The 18,319-nt window shown below is 46.4% G+C and overlaps 1 protein-coding gene across 2 annotated transcripts; it reads right to left on the bottom strand.

The window, feature by feature from the left end:
- Nucleotides 1-2,596: 2,596 nt before the first annotated feature.
- PRKAG1 (protein kinase AMP-activated non-catalytic subunit gamma 1) lies at nt 2,597-18,313 on the bottom strand. Of its 2 annotated transcripts, none has more exons than XM_055125464.1 (12): nt 18,205-18,313; nt 11,849-11,897; nt 5,565-5,674; nt 5,299-5,380; nt 5,142-5,200; nt 4,986-5,031; nt 4,837-4,891; nt 4,374-4,500; nt 3,896-4,061; nt 3,775-3,812; nt 3,377-3,523; nt 2,597-3,282 (listed from the first exon to the last, which is right to left on the bottom strand). In XM_055125464.1, exons 1-12 carry the CDS (start codon nt 18,211-18,213, stop codon nt 3,175-3,177), a joined length of 996 nt encoding a protein of 331 aa, XP_054981439.1. In that variant the 5' UTR covers nt 18,214-18,313; the 3' UTR covers nt 2,597-3,174. The 2 variants fall into 2 exon arrangements, with proteins under 2 accessions (XP_054981439.1, XP_054981440.1); XM_055125465.1 differs by lacking the exon at nt 18,205-18,313 and adding an exon at nt 17,649-17,892.
- Between the last annotated feature and the right edge of the window lie 6 nt (nt 18,314-18,319).

The raw sequence follows: 18,319 nt of genomic DNA, 5'->3' as shown, positions 1-18,319 counted from the left end.
CAGACCCCTTTCATACCTACCCGCTGCACTGACGGTCGACCTGTGCGGCTTCCTTCCTTCCAAGGTCCAGCAGAGTCCCAACACTTTTAAGCGCTCCCTGCCTCCTCCCTAAACAAACCCTCCTCTGTAATGGAATGTGACATAAGGAGACATCTGTCCTTTCTTCCATGCTCCCCCACCACACACAAACATAATCTGCCTCTGAAACTTAGAAGCCTCCCTCTCTAATGTCTGGGCACATGCCAGAAGAGCTGCGCAGAGGCGAATGTGGAGACGGGCCTTCTCCAAAGCCATGACGCAGCCCCGAAAGCAGAGCTTGCAGTGCCTTGATATACCTCTCTTGGGTTCCAGCAGGAAGCCTGGTTTGCACAAGCCAATATGGCTTGTGTGTGTGTCTTAAAACTGGCCATAGAATGTGTGTGTGTGTCTTAGAACTGGCCATAGCAGCAAAGCTGAGGCAAGGTGTGTGTATGTGTGCGTGCGTGTCTTAGAACTGGCCCAGACCTGTCTAGCTATACTGAGTTTGGTCATAGCAGCAAAACTGAGGCAGGGTGTGTGTGTGTGTGTGTGTGTGTGTGTGTGTGTGTGTGTGTTAGCAGCAAAGCTGAGGCAGGGTGTGTGTGTGTATGTGTGATAGCAGCAAAGCTGAGGCAGTGTGTGTGTGTGTGCGTGCGCACGCGTTCCAGAACTGGCCCAGCCAGACCCGTCTAGCCACCCTGATGGTGTTTGGTACCAGTTTTAGTCAACATGATTTCAGCACAGGAAAAAGTCTGATCAGGTGCTTGAAAGATAGTATAGCAGGTATATGCTTGACTTGCACGTGGCAGGCCCAGTTTGATCTCTGGCACCCACTATGGTTCTCGAATCCCACCGGGAATGGTTCCTGAGTACAGAGGCAGTAGTAAACCCTGAGCACTGTTAAGTATGGCTCCAAAATCAAAACTAAAATTTAAAAAAGATCTGATTAGGTAACCAGTCCTGCTGTACCTCACCCCTCACTCTTCAGCTTATTATTACCTGGAAGAAAGGCAAGAGGTTTGGAAATCCAGGGATAGTGTCAATTCAGCAAACCCTAAAGTCCCCTAAGAGAAGCTGATGGTGAGAACAGGTTTTTCTAAGTATATCCTCAGTCTTTCTGGTCTCTGGATAATTAACAGTCATGGGATTTTCCTTGGATCCCAAATACGACCTATGCTAAGAAAGTGAGACAAAAGAATTGCAGGGCTAGTCCAGGGGATGGCTCAGTGGCTAAGAAAGTGGGAGTCCACCAACTTGATCCACTAATCAATATGATCCAGTGCCACTAGTATGTGCCAAGTGCCATCCTGGTGATCCTACTGCTTGGGACTCCTGGCACTGCAACAAAATATACAATCTCTGGCACACCACTCATATGCAAACACCTCAACTGACACCTGGTGGAGACACAACTATAGATGTGAGAACGTTCGCAGTCAGAAGTGTGACCCCCAATGAGCACTCAACTAGAGGTATTTGGTCCTCAGTCATAGCAACAATACCAAAACAAAAAATTGTAGAGAAAAGAGAAAAAACGGGTTAGAGCGATAGTACAGTGGGTAGAGCACACGCTTTGCAAACAGCTGACCCAGATCAATTCCTGGCACCCATTACAGTACCTGCCAGGCTGGACCGCTGAGCACAGAGCCAGGAGTAAGTCCTAAGCACTGCCAGGTATGACCAGAAACAAAAGAACAAAAAACCAAAACAACTAACAGTGGAGGATTGAAAGGCTGAAATATAAAGAACATGAGCTCTGGAGTCAGCCTGTTTCAATTCAAATCTTTGTTTGTTTGTTTTTGCTTTTTGGGTCACACCCGGCGATGCACAGGGGTTACTCCTGGTTCTACACTCAGGAATTACTCCTGGCGGTGCTCAGGGGACATATGGGATGCTGGGATTCGAACCCGGGTCGGCCGCGTGCAAGGCAAACGCCCTACCCGCTGTGCTATCGCTCCAGCCCCCTCAATTCAAATCTTAATTCTACTTTTTTATAAGCTGTGTGACCTTAAGTTGTTTAGCTTCTCTGTGTCTCCTTGAAAAAGAAATCTATGGTTGGATACATTGTACAGAGCATATGGCACAGGGCCAGAGTGCTTTGCCTCTGCCTTGCACTCAGCCAACCTGGGTTCAATATCCAGCATCCCACATGGTCCCCCGAGTCCTGCCAGGAGTGATCCCTGAGCTACAGAGCCAGCAATATCCTCAGCAGCCCCCTGTTCCCTCCCCTCCAAAAAAATCCAATAAAACAGAGCATATGGTGCTTGCCCTACATGCAGAGGGACTAACTTTGTTCTCTAGCACATGTGGTTCCCCTCTGTACCACCAGGAATGATTTCTGAGTGAAGAGCCAGGAGTAACCCCTGAGGACCACCAGATGTGGTTCAAAAAAAAAATAAAAGAAAAAAAGAATGAGATTGATACTTGGCACATCGTATATGAGTGTGTGTAGAACTATGTGTCTTATCACTATTGCTTCACTGTTGTGGCCAGCTGACGAAGCTGTGTGAAGCAGGAAGGCTGGAGCAGTAGTGTCTATCAGCTACAAAAATCAAATCAAACAGTGCAATACCACGAAGAGGTTCCTGTCATTTTAATTAAGTTTGTCATGAAAAGCAATAGCCTCAGCTAATCATTCTGCCCTCCTCCACATCACCCCCAATCCCCATCACACATCTGCCTACAGTGCAGAAACCACAGGCCCTCCTCCCCACTCCAATATGGAAGAAACGTCGCAAAGGGGACTCAACCTTCTCCATACAGCATGAAACAGAATGGAAAAACAATTATGAAGACTTAGTTGTACTGTCATCTTTGGATGAAGTTGGGGACAGAGACAGAGGCAATGGCTGGTGAGGTCTGGGGATCTCTCAGAGATCAGTTTGCCTGAGAGGCACAGAGCCCATCTTTTATCCAGAAAGGGGCTATGTCTATGAGCATGGGGGCTAGGATGGGGTAGGATCTAAAATTTTCTCAAGTGTGAGGATAAAGACTACTGAATATCCTCTTTCCTTCCTCCCTGGCATTTCCCCAGCTCCCATGTAGAACCGGGGGGCTCCCAAGCAATACAGTCAATTCCCTCTAGGTTCCTTCGTGGCTCCAGAGCTTTGGATGTGCAGTGAGGGGGGAAATCCCTTGGTGCTGGCCCTGCACAGCTCAGGGCTTCTTCTCTCCTCCTGTGAGCACCAGGGCCTGCAGGATGTCAGACAGGGACACGATTCCCTTGACCACATCATTCTCATCCACCACTACCAGTCGGTGAACCTGGCACAGGGCAGCAAGGGAGAGAGAAATTTTAGTGTTGGTCTCAGTGAGGTCAATCCCCTAGCCCCTACTCTGAGAGCCGCGGCCCCTCTACCTCTGCTTCCACCAGCCTGTTGATGATGGTCTCCAGAGTCTCATGCAGGTAGCACTTAAGGACGCCCTCAAAGTAATGTGATCGATGCTGCAGGGCTTTCGTCACGGACACATCTAAGTTGTTGTAGGTTTTTTCCGCGGCCAGATTCTGGGGAGAAAGAAGGTGCTTTCTTTCTTGCAGGGAAGCAAGGATGCCGAACCCTAATACCCACCAACCTCACCAGAGGGATGCTGTAGTTGTCAACCCTGTCCCTAAGGCACACAACCCGGCTCATTCAATTTCTTCTCAAAACAGATTTTAAAACTTGGAAGCTTCTAGAAGAGACTCTGGTCTCTTTCCCATTTCACACCCCGTTCCTTTCCCCACCTCCCAGCCACTCCCACCCCCACATCACTCACGATGACATCAAATTTGGAGTAGATATCCACCACACGGCCTAGGGGGACAGAAGCGGGTCAGTAGGTGCCTGGAGTCCCCCTGCTCTCCCCCTGGAGCCCACCCTCAGGGCTGACCTCTCACCTTTTTCATCCACCACCGGCAGGGCCGAGACACGGTGCTGCACAAAGATGCCCAGAGCCACATACACAGGGGTGCTAGTGCGGACCATCGCAATGTTGGCATAGGTGCCAATTTGGAGCTCTTCCAGAGACTTAGACATGAATTCTGGCTTGGGAAACTCTGTGATCTAAGGGAGGAACCATCAACTTGATTTTTTTTTCTTTTCTTTTTTTGATTTTGAGCTATATCTTGTGGTGGTCAGGGGTCACGTTTTACTCCTGACAGTGCTGAGGGATGGGAGTGGGGTCAGCTGCGTGCAAGCACCTTAACCCCAGTACTACCGCTCTGTCTCTTGAGTTTCCTTTCCTTTCTTTTCTCTGGCTTGTAAAGTGTGCACTTTGTCACTAAGTCACATCCCTACCACCCATCCCCACCCACCACCCTGGGATACCCCTCTAACCCAGATTATAAGAGAAAATTTGGCTGAGGAAACACTTACAAACAACTTGAGAAACTTGAGGATGCGCTTGTGAGTAAGGATGTACAGGGTATTGCCTGATTCCGGGTCAATAACTGGCAGTCTGTGGATCTTGTTTTGAATCAGTGAAGAGACAGCATCAAATAAGCTGGACGGAGATGGGGGAGAATTAAGTTCTGTAGAGCCAGGACTGAAAATGTTCAATAAGCTCTTTATTTATTTATTTTTTTTTTATATTTTTATATATATGTATATATGGATATATACATATATATATAACAATAAGCTCTTTAGAATCTGTTTATAGACACGGAAACTAGTAGTTGGGGAGGAGGGTGCTCAGGGAAGAGCTAAAGAATGTGTGCATGTTTGGGAGGGATGATTTCTTTCTCCCCGTCCCTGTACATCATTGGCTATCTAAGACTTCAGCTATACTATGGCCAGACTCTTCTCTTCTAAGCAAATGAATGCAACAGGAACTTACCTGGCATTAGGAGAAATGCAGACAAGTGGCTTAAAGGAGTCCTGTAGGTACACTTCTGAAGAAAATGGAGGAGGGGGGTGTTCACATAATGCCACAGTGGAAAACTATTTCCCAAGGACCACTCCCCCTTTATCTTTTTCTCTACATACCTCTCCAGGTTTCTATCTTATGTTCTTCCAGCTCATAGATCTGAACCTGAAAGCAGAATCAATATAATTTGAGACTGGATTTCCCTGTTTAATAACCCCTGTGGTTTGTTTGGAGAAATAAATAAAGGAGTTTTGTCACTGAGTAAGGTTCCTTACCAAAGCTGATTTATAGTAGCGGTGCAGAATATTGATGAAATCTGTGATGGTCAACATGCCTAGGGGCCAAGACAAGAGCCCTAAGCACTGTTCAAAGCTTCTTTCCCTGTCCAGTATAAGAGGCCAGTAATACTGTGTTGCAGGAAATTTCACTTACCCACGAAACTTTGCTTCTTACTATCCCATAAAGGGGCAGCTCGGACACCATTAGTGACCAAAGCAAAGAATGCTTTCTTCACCTGTTGCCAAAAAAAGAGTTAAAATCACAAAAGGATATTCATAAGGTGCAGGACGTTAAAAGAACAGGGGTTGGGTGTGTTGGGAAAAACATGAACTTAACCCCATGGAAATAAAAGGATATTAATGTTTGGGATGACACAAGAGGTATTGAACCTGAGTTTCCAAGAAAAAGGTTTCACCTACCTGCAGGGAAGTATCAAATACAACCAATTTGGAGCTTGTGGGAATCAGGTCATAGCAGCGATGAGACTTCATGAAGGAAGTATACACAGTATTGTTGGATTCTGGAGTCTCTGCATAATGATGGGATAGTTAGTGTCCTTCTATACAATAACTCACCATCAAAAGAGGCACAAGACAGTATTAGTTGCTCAAATATTAAAGTGGGAGGAGGGGGATATGCACCATTGGTAAAATACATGCTCTACATGCATAAGGCAGCCTTCAAAAATATCGGGCTTGAACGACAGGAGAGTGGGTAGGGCGTTTGCCTTGCTTGCGGTCAACCCGGGTTTGATTCCCAGCATCCCATATGGTCCCCTGAGCACTGCCAGGAGTAATTCCTGAGTGCAGAACCAGGAGTAACCCCGGAGCATTGCCGGGTATGACCCAAAAAGAAAACAAAAATTTACGGCATGATTTGTTACAGAACCACTATGTAAGCTGTTTTGTTCCCATTGTTCCCACAAAACCAGGATAACCCCCCCTAAGAACCATCTCATCCAATCTATATATCCAGATAGAGTTATATTAGCTCCAAAAGCAAAAGAGGGCTGAGCGAAATAGAAAACCTATGCCATTCATTAATCAATTACAATCAAAAAGTTTTGGTTCCACTCTGAACTGAAGTATCTTACATTCTCATTCTATTTTTTTGTTTTTTTTTGGAGAAATTCTTCTATCTTTTTTTTTTTTTTTTGGCTTTTTGGGTCACACCTGGCGATGCACAGGGGTTACTCCTGGCTCTGCACTCAGGAATTACTCCTGGCGGTGCTCAAGGGACCATATGGGATGCTGGAAATCGAACCTGGGTCAGCCGCATGCATAGCAAACGCCCTACCCGCTGGAGCACTATCGCTCCAGCCCCCCTTTTTTTAAGTTTTAGACATTAATTTTTGTTTTGGGGACACATTTGGTGGTGCTCACAGCTTAACCCTGATGGGCTCATGGGGACCATTGGGGTGCCAGGGATCAAATCCAAATCTGCTGCATGCAAGGTAAGCACCCTACCCGCTGTACTATCTCTCTGGGTCTTCTTCAAAGATCTTAAGATGAGAATGTTATGGTTCAAGATGGACCATTTCAGATCAAAGGAAGTTGGAATCAACTTGTCCCAGACAAAACAAGTCTCTTAAGGGATGACCCTGGCTGTGTATAGTTTACTATTCCTCTGCTTAAATTTTTTTTATTTTTTCCTTTCGGTGGGGGGCCACACTCAGTGGTGCACAGGGGTTACTCTGGCTCTATTCTCAGGAATTAGTCCTTCCTGGCAGGGCTTGAGGTGCCGGGGTCTGTCAAGTGAAGGATAAGTATCTCACCCACTATACTACTTCTCTGACCCTTTAAATCATAATTTAAGGTTCTTAGGGGATAGGGTGACAGCTGAAAGGGCTGAAAAGCATGCTTTGCAAAGGGCATGAAGTTCAAGCCCTGCACTACTGGGCACAGCCTTGGTAGCCCCCAGCATTGCTGGAGGTCCTCCCCCGAAGCCCAAAACAACCAAAACCTTTAAAGCTAGTGGAACATCTAAGCATGTAAATAAACTTTGTTGACTGTGAGTTATTTAAATGAGAAATACTCAAAACATAATTTAGGGATTTTAAAATAATTTATAAATTATAAATTTCTTAAAATTTAGGGGATTCTGAGAGAATTTAGTTTCTGGGTTGGAGGGTGAAGTCTCTTCTGTGAACATTCCGGAAACTGAATAGGGGTAAAGCAATGGGTCTCAGCATCCAAGTTCAGTCTACTTCAGGCCCCTGCTTTAAGTGCAGAAACCTCCTACCTTAGCTTCTCTCTAGTGGATGCTAAAGTAGAAGTAGAGTTGCCCAGTTATATTCAGTGGAGTTAACTTCTTAGGGGTTTGGCTTCTCCTTCTTTCCTTTTAAAATTTATTTAGTAACTATGCAGTCACAAAGTTATTCATGACTGGGCCCTAGGCATACAATGTTTCAACATGGATCTCTTTACCGGTGTTCACTCCCCTTCAGCAATGCCCCCTAACCCACATTTGCCTCCCAGGCAGTAGTTTGTTTCTACAAGAGGCATTTATCTACCTATGTAAGTGTGTGTACACACACACACACACACACACACACACACACACACACACACACACGCAGTAGTTTGTTTCTACAAGAGGCATTTATCTACCTACCTACACACACACACACCCGACTTAATGATTCTTGGTTCTTCCTACTTTTACTTTATAGTTCAGTATAATTATATTTATATAATTATACTCTGCACTTTTCCATCTACTTTCTAACTTTAAAAAACTCATTATTCCCTCTTCTATATTCCCTATTCCTTTTTTTTTTTTTTGTCACACCCGGCAATGCACAGGGGTTACTCCTGGCTCTGCACTCAGGAATTACCCCTGATGGTGCTCAGGGGACCATATGGGATGCTGGGAATTGAACCTGGAACAGCCTCGTGCAAGGCAAATGCCCTACCTGCTGTGCTATTGCTCTAGCCCCAATATATTCCCTATTCTTATGAATTTATGCTTAATCAAAAATACTCCTTTATGAGCCAGAGAGATAGAACAGAAGCTAAGCTGACCTGTGAGCCCAGATGGGTGTGCTCCCCAAACCAAAACTGAAAATCAAATTATTTTATGACAGTTTCATTGGTTTTCTGTGAAGAAATTAAAGCTGATGCATGTATTTAATCTATCTTAAGCTAGAAGCCCACCCTTGTTTCTCAAGCTTCATAGCCAGTGTGTATGTCACACCCATGTGCTGCCCGAATTTCCACCCCCTTGAGACTTTCATACTGGAATGCTAGGATGTGTACTGGGGCTCTGTCCACCTCTGGAGACGCCCGTGCTCTCTCTCTCTTTTTTTTTTTTGCTTTTTGGGTCACACCTGGCGATGCACAGGGGTTACTCCTGGCTCTGCACTCAGGAATTACCCCTGGCTGTGCTCAGGGGACCATATGGGATGCTGGGATTTGAACCCGGGTCGGCCGCGTGCAAGGCAAACGCCCTACCCGCTGTGCTATCTCTCCAGCCCCCCGTGCTCTCTCTTAAACATGTCTTTCCTCTCATCTCTTCCTCTCCCCTCTCCTCTCTTCTTCTAAACACATTTACTTCACTGCTTGTTTCCTACTGAAAATTCTTTTTCTCTGAGGGAAAGATAATAGACCAGAACAGACTGGGTAAAGTCTAGGACTACCTTTAAAAAAAAAAAAGCACAACTCACAGACTTTTGGGCCAGTGAGATTGTACAGAGGATAGAGTATTTGCCTTGCATGCAGCTGACCTGGGTTCAATCCCCACCACCACCCCACACCATATGGTGCCTTGAGCACAGGCAGAATGACTCCTGGGTGCAGAGCCAGGAGTAAATCCTGAGCAACAAAACACAGGACTGGAGAGATAGTACAGCAAGTAGAACCAGCAAGTAGAACTACTGACCACTGATGGGTGTGGCCCCCAAACAAGCACACAAAAACTGCTGTGGAGACTGTACTTGGCATGTGCGGATGGACAGCACTGGGGAGGAAATCCACAGCTTCTCCCTTGGTCAAGCCATCCCCCAGCCCACCGTAATTCATGTATACTCAGTGGATTTAGAGACGTTACAGATGACAAATCCTAGTGCCACTGTTTTGGGGTACCAGGAAGTATTAGGTCCCACATTCATGGGTCCGTAGGTACAGACTGCAGGTATCTCCGTTGGGAGGCGTGAGTGCAGTGTCTGAAATGCAGCAGTAGAGTCACGGCAGGACAGGCATTTAGAAACTTTCTTCTGCTCTCTGACCGAGCACTAGTTGAAAGGAGTACAGCTGAAACTATAACCAAAGGAGGCATATGCTTTTGTTATAAGGTGCTTGCCTTCCATGCAGCTGACCCAAGTCTGAAAAATCTCAGGAAAAATATCGCAAGCAACAGTGATTGCTCCATTGGATCTGGTTCTAAGGAGAGGGTGGAAAGATCCAACCAGTAAGATCCAAGCAGTTGGAGACAAAAGTTCTTCTGTCAGCCCACATCCAAAAGAGCAAAAGCAACCAGTGTTGGTGTGGATGTGGGGAGAAAGGGACTCTCCTTCACTGCTGGTGGGAATGCCGACTGATTCAGCCCTTTGGAAAACAAAATGGACGCTTCTCAAAAAATTAAAAATTGGGGCTGGACTGATAGCACAGCGGGTAGGGCGTTTGCCTTGCACTTGGCCGACCGGGGTTCGATGCCCGGCATCCCATATGGTCCCCCAAGCACTGCCAGGAGTAATTCCTGAGTGCAAAGCCAGGAGTAAGCCCTGAGCATCGCTGGGTGTGACCCAAAAAGAAAAAAAAAATTAGAACTGAACTCCCATTTTACCCAGCAATACCACTCCTGGGAATATATCCCAGAGAGGCAAAAAGGTATAGTAGAAATGACATTTATATGTTCATTACAGCACTGTTTACTATAGCCAAAATCTGGAAAAAAATGAAGTGCCCCCAAACAGATGACTGGTTAAAGAAACTTTGGTACATCTACACAATGGAATACTATGCAGTTGTTAGAAAAGATGAAGTCATGAAATTTGCATATAAGTGGATCAACATGGAAAGTAGGAAAGTATCATGTTAAGTGAAATGAGTCAGAAAGAGAGAGACACAAAGAAAGACTGCACTCATCTGTGGAATATACAGTAACAGAATGGGAGACTAACACCCAAGAGCAGTAGAGATAAGGACCAGAAGGAGGTCTGCCCCACAGCTTGGAAACTGGCCTCATATGCAGGGGGAAAAGGCAGCTGAGACAGAGAAGTGAACACCAAGTAGAGGATCTTGGAAGGACCCATTCGAGTTGAAAGATGTGTGCTGGAAGTAGACTACAGACCGAACATAATGGCCACTCAATACCTCTATTGCAAACTACAACACCCAAAAGGAGAGAGAACAAAACGGAATGCCCTGCCACAGAGGCAGGGTGGTGTGGTGGGGGGATGGGGTAGGGGTGGTGGGAGGGATACTGGGAACATTGGTGGAGGAGAATGGGCACTGGTGGAGGGATGGATAAATGATCACTGTATGACTGAAATGTAAACACGAAAGTTCATAAGCTTGTAACTGTACCTCACAGTGATTCACTAATAATAAAAAAAAAGTTCTCTGTCAGAATATGGAGGCACCAAAATGGCTGTAGATGACTTAGATTATTTAAAAATAATTTTTTTAGAGCATGTCCAGCTGTGCTCAGAGCTTACTCTGTGCTCAGGAATCACTCCCAGTGGGCGTGGGGGACCATCTGGGACCCCAAGGATGGAACCTGAGTGGGCTCCATGCAAGGCAAATGCCTTATACTTTACCCACAATACTCTCTGGCCACACAAGGATTATTTCTTAGAGATGGAGACATTCTTGGAAAGTATGTAGGCTGAAATAAAAATCACTATTTTTTTTTGGCAGGAGAGGGGTGAGGGCCACACCTTAGAGCTTATTCCTGATTCTGCACTCAGGAATCATTCCTGATGGAGCTGAAGGGACCATATGAGGTAGCAAGGAGTAAACCTGGATCGGCCATATGCAATGCAAGCACTCTACCCACTATACTGTATCTCCAGCCTCCAATACTATTGAAATGGCACTCCATGAAGCTTTCCAATCACCGAAGTTCTGAAATCTTTCATTATGTAAATAATTTTCATGTCTTTTTTTATAATAATAAATTAAGACATAAAAGAAAAAAAATACCAGCCATTTTAAAACCATGATCAGTCCAGGGCCAGAGAGATAGTATAGTGGGTAGAGAGTTTGCCTTGCTGACCTGAGTTCCATCCCTGGCATCCCACATGATTCCCTGAGCACAGCCAGGCCTTAATTCCTCAGTGCAGTCAGGAAAAGCTCCTGGGGTGTGACCCAAAAAAACAAAAAGAAAAACAAAACACTAAATAAACAAACACAAAACAATATGGTCAGTCAGCCCAAAATTGCATATGGAAGGTTTTTCCTATAGCACAAAAGTTTCTCTTCAGTAGACTGATAACTGAAGATATTAATTACTGCCATTCTGCACATGATTTTTCCTGGGTGATACTGATTTGTGTACCCTTTGGCATATTATTAGGCCCAGCTTGGTTTTCCTAAAAGGGATTCGGAGAAAATTCAAGAACTTTGTTGAAGCAAACCCAGTTTCCTCGAGGAGCCAGATATAGTACCGGGGATTCAAACTGGCGTTAGAGGGATGCAAGGCAAGCATTTTCCCCTCTGTACCACCTCTTCTGTCTCCCATTGCCTTTCTTTAGTGAACTTACCTTGAGGATGTTCATTTTCCAGAGCTGGGGAGCTATCTGGAGAAGTGACCTGAAGAGACAAGGAAAATAAGGAGTCAGCCTATCCTAGGCACCATTTATTTCAGTCAGGTAGTAGTAGGGAGAGGGCTGGTGAACTAAGACTCTCCTTTAAAGCACATGGGGCTCTGGCCTGAGTGATAGTACAGCAGGGAGGGTGTTTTGCCTTGCTTGTGGCTAACCCGGGTTCGATCCTTGGCATCCCATATGGTCCCCTCGCCCCCAGCACTGCCAGGAGTGATTATTGACTGCAAAGCCAGGAGTAACTCCTGAGTATTGCTGGGTGGGCCCCTACCCCAAAATAAAAAGCAGTGTATGACTCTTTCAAAATATTATCATTTAATCTTTATAACAACCTGACATAAATACTATTACTAGTCTTATCTTCATATATAGAAAACCGAGGCTTAAGAAATACTAAGAAGATAATATTAATCTGCCCAAGGTCAAATGGCTGGTAAGGGGGAAAAACAGGAAGTTGAACCCAGATCTGTGTGGTTCCAGAGCTCATGTCCTTTCATACTCACTGCCTAATGAAACATTAGGTCTAAAAAAAAGCTGCAAACAGAAAATCTAAGATTAGAGGCTAGAGAAGATAACACATCAGGTAAGGAGCTTGCCTAGCATTCGCCCAACCCAAATTTGATCCCCAGCATGCCATATGGTTCCTGGAGCACCACTGGGAGTAATTCCTGAGTACAGAGCCAGGAATAACCCCTGAGCATCACCAGGTGTGCACCCCCCTTCTTCAAAAAAAAGAAAACTCTGAGCTTAGGGTTGGCCTCACGATATTCTCATAGATCTTTATGAAAACATGAAAGTATGGGGCTGGAGAGAATACAGTGGGTAGCTTGTCCTGTCTGCAGTTTAATCTCCAACATGCCGTATGGTACCACCTGGAGTACTGCCCTGGGATCCCTAAGCAAACATTCCAGAGTACTGCCAAGAGTGATCCCTAAGTGCAAAGTTAGAGGCACTGCGAGATATTGCCCCAGAACAAACCAAATAAAAAATACTACACATGTAAATCAGAGAAATAACATTGCTTTTCTCCAAACTCTCACTAAGCAGCTGGGCACATTGAAATCAGACATACTCCTGATCACTGCGAGAGCCACACTGGGGGGATCCCAGCAACTACTGTCAAGAGTCTAAGTTTGTATGACTGAGGCCGGGAGGCAGGGCACAAATATTCTAAAACTGGGAACATGGGTCCTCTCAGCACCCTTGTGAGTCAAAGGTCATGATAGACTAGAGGATATTGATTTTTTTTTTGCTTTTTTTTTGGGGGGGTCACACCCGGCGATACACAGGGGTCACTCCTGGCTCATGCACTCAGGAATCACCCCTGGCGGTGCTCAGGGGACCATATGGGATGCTGGGATTCGAACCCGGGTCGGCCGCATGCAAGGCAAACGCCCTACCCGCCATGCTATCGTTCCAGCCCCGAGGATATTGATTTTTAAGTTGCTTTTTCCATGACAAGATGATCAATTACAGTGTTTAATACACAGAGACACCTTCAAAACCATCTTTGTGCTCCCTTGGGTGAGACATTAGGAAATATCACTGTTATCCAGGAACCTACAAGGGATCATGATAATTTTCATCCACAGAATCAACAGTGCGGGTCCATTTGCTCTGGGTAAACTATCCCCAAACTAACTGAAAGTCGTACTTCACCTTCTTAGCTTTTGTGGTAATAAGAAATGAATGGCCGGGGGGGGGGTATACTGTGATTCTTGGTGGTGGGATATGTGCACTGGTGAAGGGATGGGTGTTCGAGCATTGTATGACTGAGACTTAAACGTGGAAGCTTTGTAACTTTCCACATGGTGATTCAATAAAGAATAAATTAAAAAAAAAAAAAAAAGAAATGAATGGCCTTGCCAGTTCTGGAGGTTGACTGCTATACAAGTAGGACAGCCTGAACTTCCCTCACCTAATGACCAGGATGGGGACAGGGGAAGGAGCTAATCTTCCTTATTTCTTTCTGGGCTGCATAAAACGATCAGCTCAGCTTGGCACTGTACCATAACCTCACCATTCCTAAGTAGCAGATACACACATTAACCTATATAAAGATAGAGAGATGGTTACTTCAGTAAAATTTTTGTATTCATCATTTTTTTTGTATTCATCTTTTTTTTTTTTTGATTTTTTGGGTCACACCTGGCGATGCACAGGGGTTACTCCTGGCTCTGCACTCAGGAGTTACTCCTGGCGCTGCTCAGGGGACCATATGGGATGCTGGGAATCGAACCCAGGTCAGCCATGTGCAAGGCAAACGCCCTACCCGCTGTGCTATTGCTCCAGCCCCTGTATTCATCTTTTTTTTTTTTTTTGCTTTTTGGGTCACACCTGGCGATGCACAGGGGTTACTCCTGGCTCTGCACTCAGGAATTACCCCTGGCGGTGCTCAGGGGACCATATGGGATGCTGGGATTCGAACCCGGGTTGGCCGCGTGCAAGGCAAATACCCTACCCGCTGTGCTATCACTCCAGCCCCTGTATTCATCTTTTGATAAAACTTTGTTATGCAATGGTTATTCTGTTCATTATAAATACAAAATGATTACAAATTCCTAGAAGCCTCTTTCCATTTCTTATACTTATAGCCCTGGCACTGCAGTTTAACAACTAATCCTCAACTCTTTTGCTTTTTTATCAAATTGGTAATAATGATGCACACTTAGGAAGAGAAAGGAGGCTAAGACATATAGAGAAAAGAGAAGCACATCTAGAGAAAGATACCTACTATAAAATAATTTGTTGAAGCAGAAAGGGAGGGAGGGAAGGAGGGAAGGAGGAGAAAGGGAGGGAGGAAGGGGGGAAATGCTGCTTTTCATGCTGGAGAGACAGCTCAACAGGTTAGTGATCAACCTCTGCATGTGAAAGACTAGGGCTCAGTCACCGGGACACCACAGAGTCCCTTGAGCAGAGCCAGGAGCAGCTTCTGAGCAATGGCAGTGTGGTGCCCAAAACAAAAAAAGTTTGTTTTTTTAAAGAGTGAAAATATGAGGTTTCTTTGCCCTTTTCTTCACACAAGATTAGGTTACACTCATTTCTCTCTACTCCTCAGTAACACAGGAGACTTGTAAAGTACCACTGTATAATATAAATACAATTTATATGTATCTATATGTATAATGTGTGTTGTGTGTGTATGTATATGAGCTGGGAATCATACCAGGTCCTCATACACGCAGGGCCAATGAGCCTCATCTACCAATGAGCCACTTGTCTGGCTCACAAACACAAAATAGTTTTAGATCACACAAGCTAAATTGACACAGACAATTTCTTTCAGATTCCTAATCCATATTTCTATTCCCATGCTCAGAACTACAAATGTCAGCTCCTGAAGCGTTTAAAAATAAAACAGCATCTCCCTTAGATACTATTACTCATACCCATCTTTGTCTTGTTTTTTGGGCAACACAGGACAATTGATGCTCAGGTGTTACTCCTGGTTCTGCACTCAGGAATTACTCCTGGTGCCTTGTGCGAGGCAAGCGCTCTACCCGCTGTACTATCATTCCAGCCCTCCATCTTTGTTTTTTGCACTGCTGTCTTCCACTGTTGATTCCTCCAAAAATAAACTATACTACCACATCTTCTTTGAACTGTCTTTACTATCTACCATTAAGAATGCCTCACTGGGTTATTTTTTTCAAAAAATGTGGGGAGGTCTCCTAAGTTAACCAGGAGACCTGGGGCAACACTGTTGGTTTTTTGCAAACTAGGCCAGTGGTTCATTCAGTGCAAGAACCCAGAAAAAAACGTTGTTCAGGCCCTGCAATACTAGGGATTACTGGAGTCACCCAGCAGTATTCAGGGGGGGTTTCAAGGGCTGCACCCATTGATGCTAGGGAGACCATGATATTGAACCTTTATCTTCCAGATCAAAATAGTAAGTTGTTTTGTTTTAGAGCCACACCTGGCAATGCTCAGGGTTTAATCCTCTGTGCTCAGGGATCACTCTTGGTGGTGCTCCAGGGACCACATGAAGGTACAGGGAATCAAACTTGGTAAACTGTGTGCAATAAAAGTGCCTTAGATCCTGAAATATCTCTCCAGTCCCCAAACACTAGTTAAAAACAAAAAGAAGACTAAAATCCATCTCTCTTCTTCCCCTTTCATATCTTCAACTTGGGCTTTTATCTCTTCGGCAACATTCTCAAATAATTATCTCTGCCCTAAATCTGTTTCCTCTTCTGATTCATCTTTAATGCAGTCATCAAATTCTTTCTCCACACAATTTGGGTTTGGGTTTGATCTCCAGAAGCCAGGAACTCATTTTTTTTTTTTTCTTTTTGGGTCACACCCAGCGATGCACAGGGGTTATTCCTGGCTCATGCACTCAGGAATTACTCCTGGCGGTGCTTGGGGGACCATATGGGTGCTGGGAATCGAACCTGGGTCGGCCACATGCAGGCAAACGCCCTATCCATTGTGCTATTGCACCAGCCCTGGAACTCAATATTTTCTAAAAGTTTGTTCATTTACAGAGCGGAAACTGGCTGCCTCGCTCATAAATTTTTCCTGGGTTCCAAATCTTCCCAGAGAGATAGTACAGCAGGTATGCACTTGCATTGAATACAGCCAACCCAGGTTTGAACCCCATTTGGTTCATCAGAAGTGATCCCTGAGTGGAGCCAGGAGTGTGCCCTGAGCACCACTGGGTGTGGTCCCAAAACAAACACACACACTCCAGTGAGATATTCAGTAACTGTCCTCTACTCACTGCTCCTGTCTTTTGTCCCACTGTGACTGAAACCGAAGTTCCATCAACATCAAGCTCCCTAATTAACTCCTAATTTATCTCTGCTTGGGGGGATCACACGTGGCAATGCTCAGGGGTTACTCCCAGCGGGGCTTGGGGGACCATACGGGATGCCAGGGATCGAACCCAGGTTGGCTGTGTGCAAGGCAAACGCCCTACCCTCTTACTATCACTCCGGCCCCTGCATGCATACATTTCTATGCCCCTGCTCACACTACTCTCTAAACTGCAGTGGTTCATGTAATTTCTCCCTTTCCTAAACTGCCTAGGTTCTTTGTATCTTATACTATTTACTCCAGTCTACCTTTAAAGCTTGCTATAGCAAGCTACCCATGGCGTATTCAACATGTCAAAAACAGTAACAAGTCTCACGATGGAGACATTGATGGAGACGTTACTGTGCCTGCTAGAGCAAATCGATGAACAATGGGATGGAGGATAGTGCTACCTTGAAAGAAAAGTGGTCTTCTCTGCCTTACTCTGATCCCACTCATTATGCTAAGCATTTTCAAAGAACATTTCCTTTACACTTTTTAAAATTCTCTTGAAACTTAATTGGATCCCTAATTGTCCTATATGTTATATTCTGTCCTACATTGTTTTCTAGTTGATGTTGTTTGCCTCTTTAGTGTGTGAGGGGGAGCGGCGAATTCTTTTAAAAACAATTTTTCTTTTTAGGTTTTGGACCACACCTGGCGGTACTTGGGCTGATTTCTGGTTCTGTGCTCAGGGATCACTTACTTATGCCAGGCTCTGGGACCACAAGGGGTGCCGAAGATTGAACCCCAGTCAGTTTCCTACACGGCAAACGCCCTATCTGCTGTACTATCGTTCCAGCTCCTGAAAACAAATTTTATCCCAAGAACCTAACTCAGTACATAAGCCTGGGTTTTAAAAATCAATATAAAATGCTTTGCAACTATAAACATTCACAAGCCAGTGAAAACCAGTGGCATCTAAGACTTTAGAGAATCTGACCTTTCCTTCTCGTCTCTTACTGTAAGCAATGACTCCCTCGCCCGGGTGACGAAGCGCCAACCACCTTATCAGCGGGCCGTTTTCTCGCTGCCACGTCTCGCCTGCGGCCGGCAAGGCGGCAGGAGGCGCCCTGGGCAGCCAGCGCCCGAGAGAGGCGAGCCTGTGCGCGGCCCCGCGACGGCGGGAGCCCGGGGGGCGCGGGGAAGGGCCCCTGCGGCGCCGGCAGCACCGGCGCAAGCCCGACGCGCCTGCCCGCGGGGCCCGGCTGCCGCCAGGCTCCTACCCCGCGCACGGCGCGCCCGGCCCCGGCCCCCGGCCCCGCCCGCCGGGCAGCAGGCTCGCACCCGGAGCGCGGGCACCCGGAGCGCGAGGTGTGCGCGTGCCCCGGGGCGGGCGCGGGAAGCCGCTCCCCGCGGGACGGCCGGCGCGCGCGGCCCAGCGCGAGGGGACGCCCCGGCCCAGCAGCCGCGGGGCAGACGGGCCCCGGCCTCCTCTCCCTGGCCCTAGCGGGGGTCCCGGGCTCCACAGCGCCCCCCGCCGCCCTCCCGCTCCTCACCGTCTCCATGGCGAGGGCCCGGCGGGCTTCGTGGGCGCTCCGGGCTCGCCGGCGGGGCAGGCGCGGGGCGGGGCAAGCGCGGGGCGGGGCGGGCGGCAGGCCCCGCCCCACGTCC

The sequence above is a fragment of the Sorex araneus genome, chromosome 2 (genome assembly GCF_027595985.1).
Source record: "Sorex araneus isolate mSorAra2 chromosome 2, mSorAra2.pri, whole genome shotgun sequence".
NCBI classification, from domain to species: domain Eukaryota; kingdom Metazoa; phylum Chordata; class Mammalia; order Eulipotyphla; family Soricidae; genus Sorex; species Sorex araneus.
Note: the sequence above shows the minus strand (reverse complement) of the source record. Positions and strands in the feature narration are given on the sequence as shown.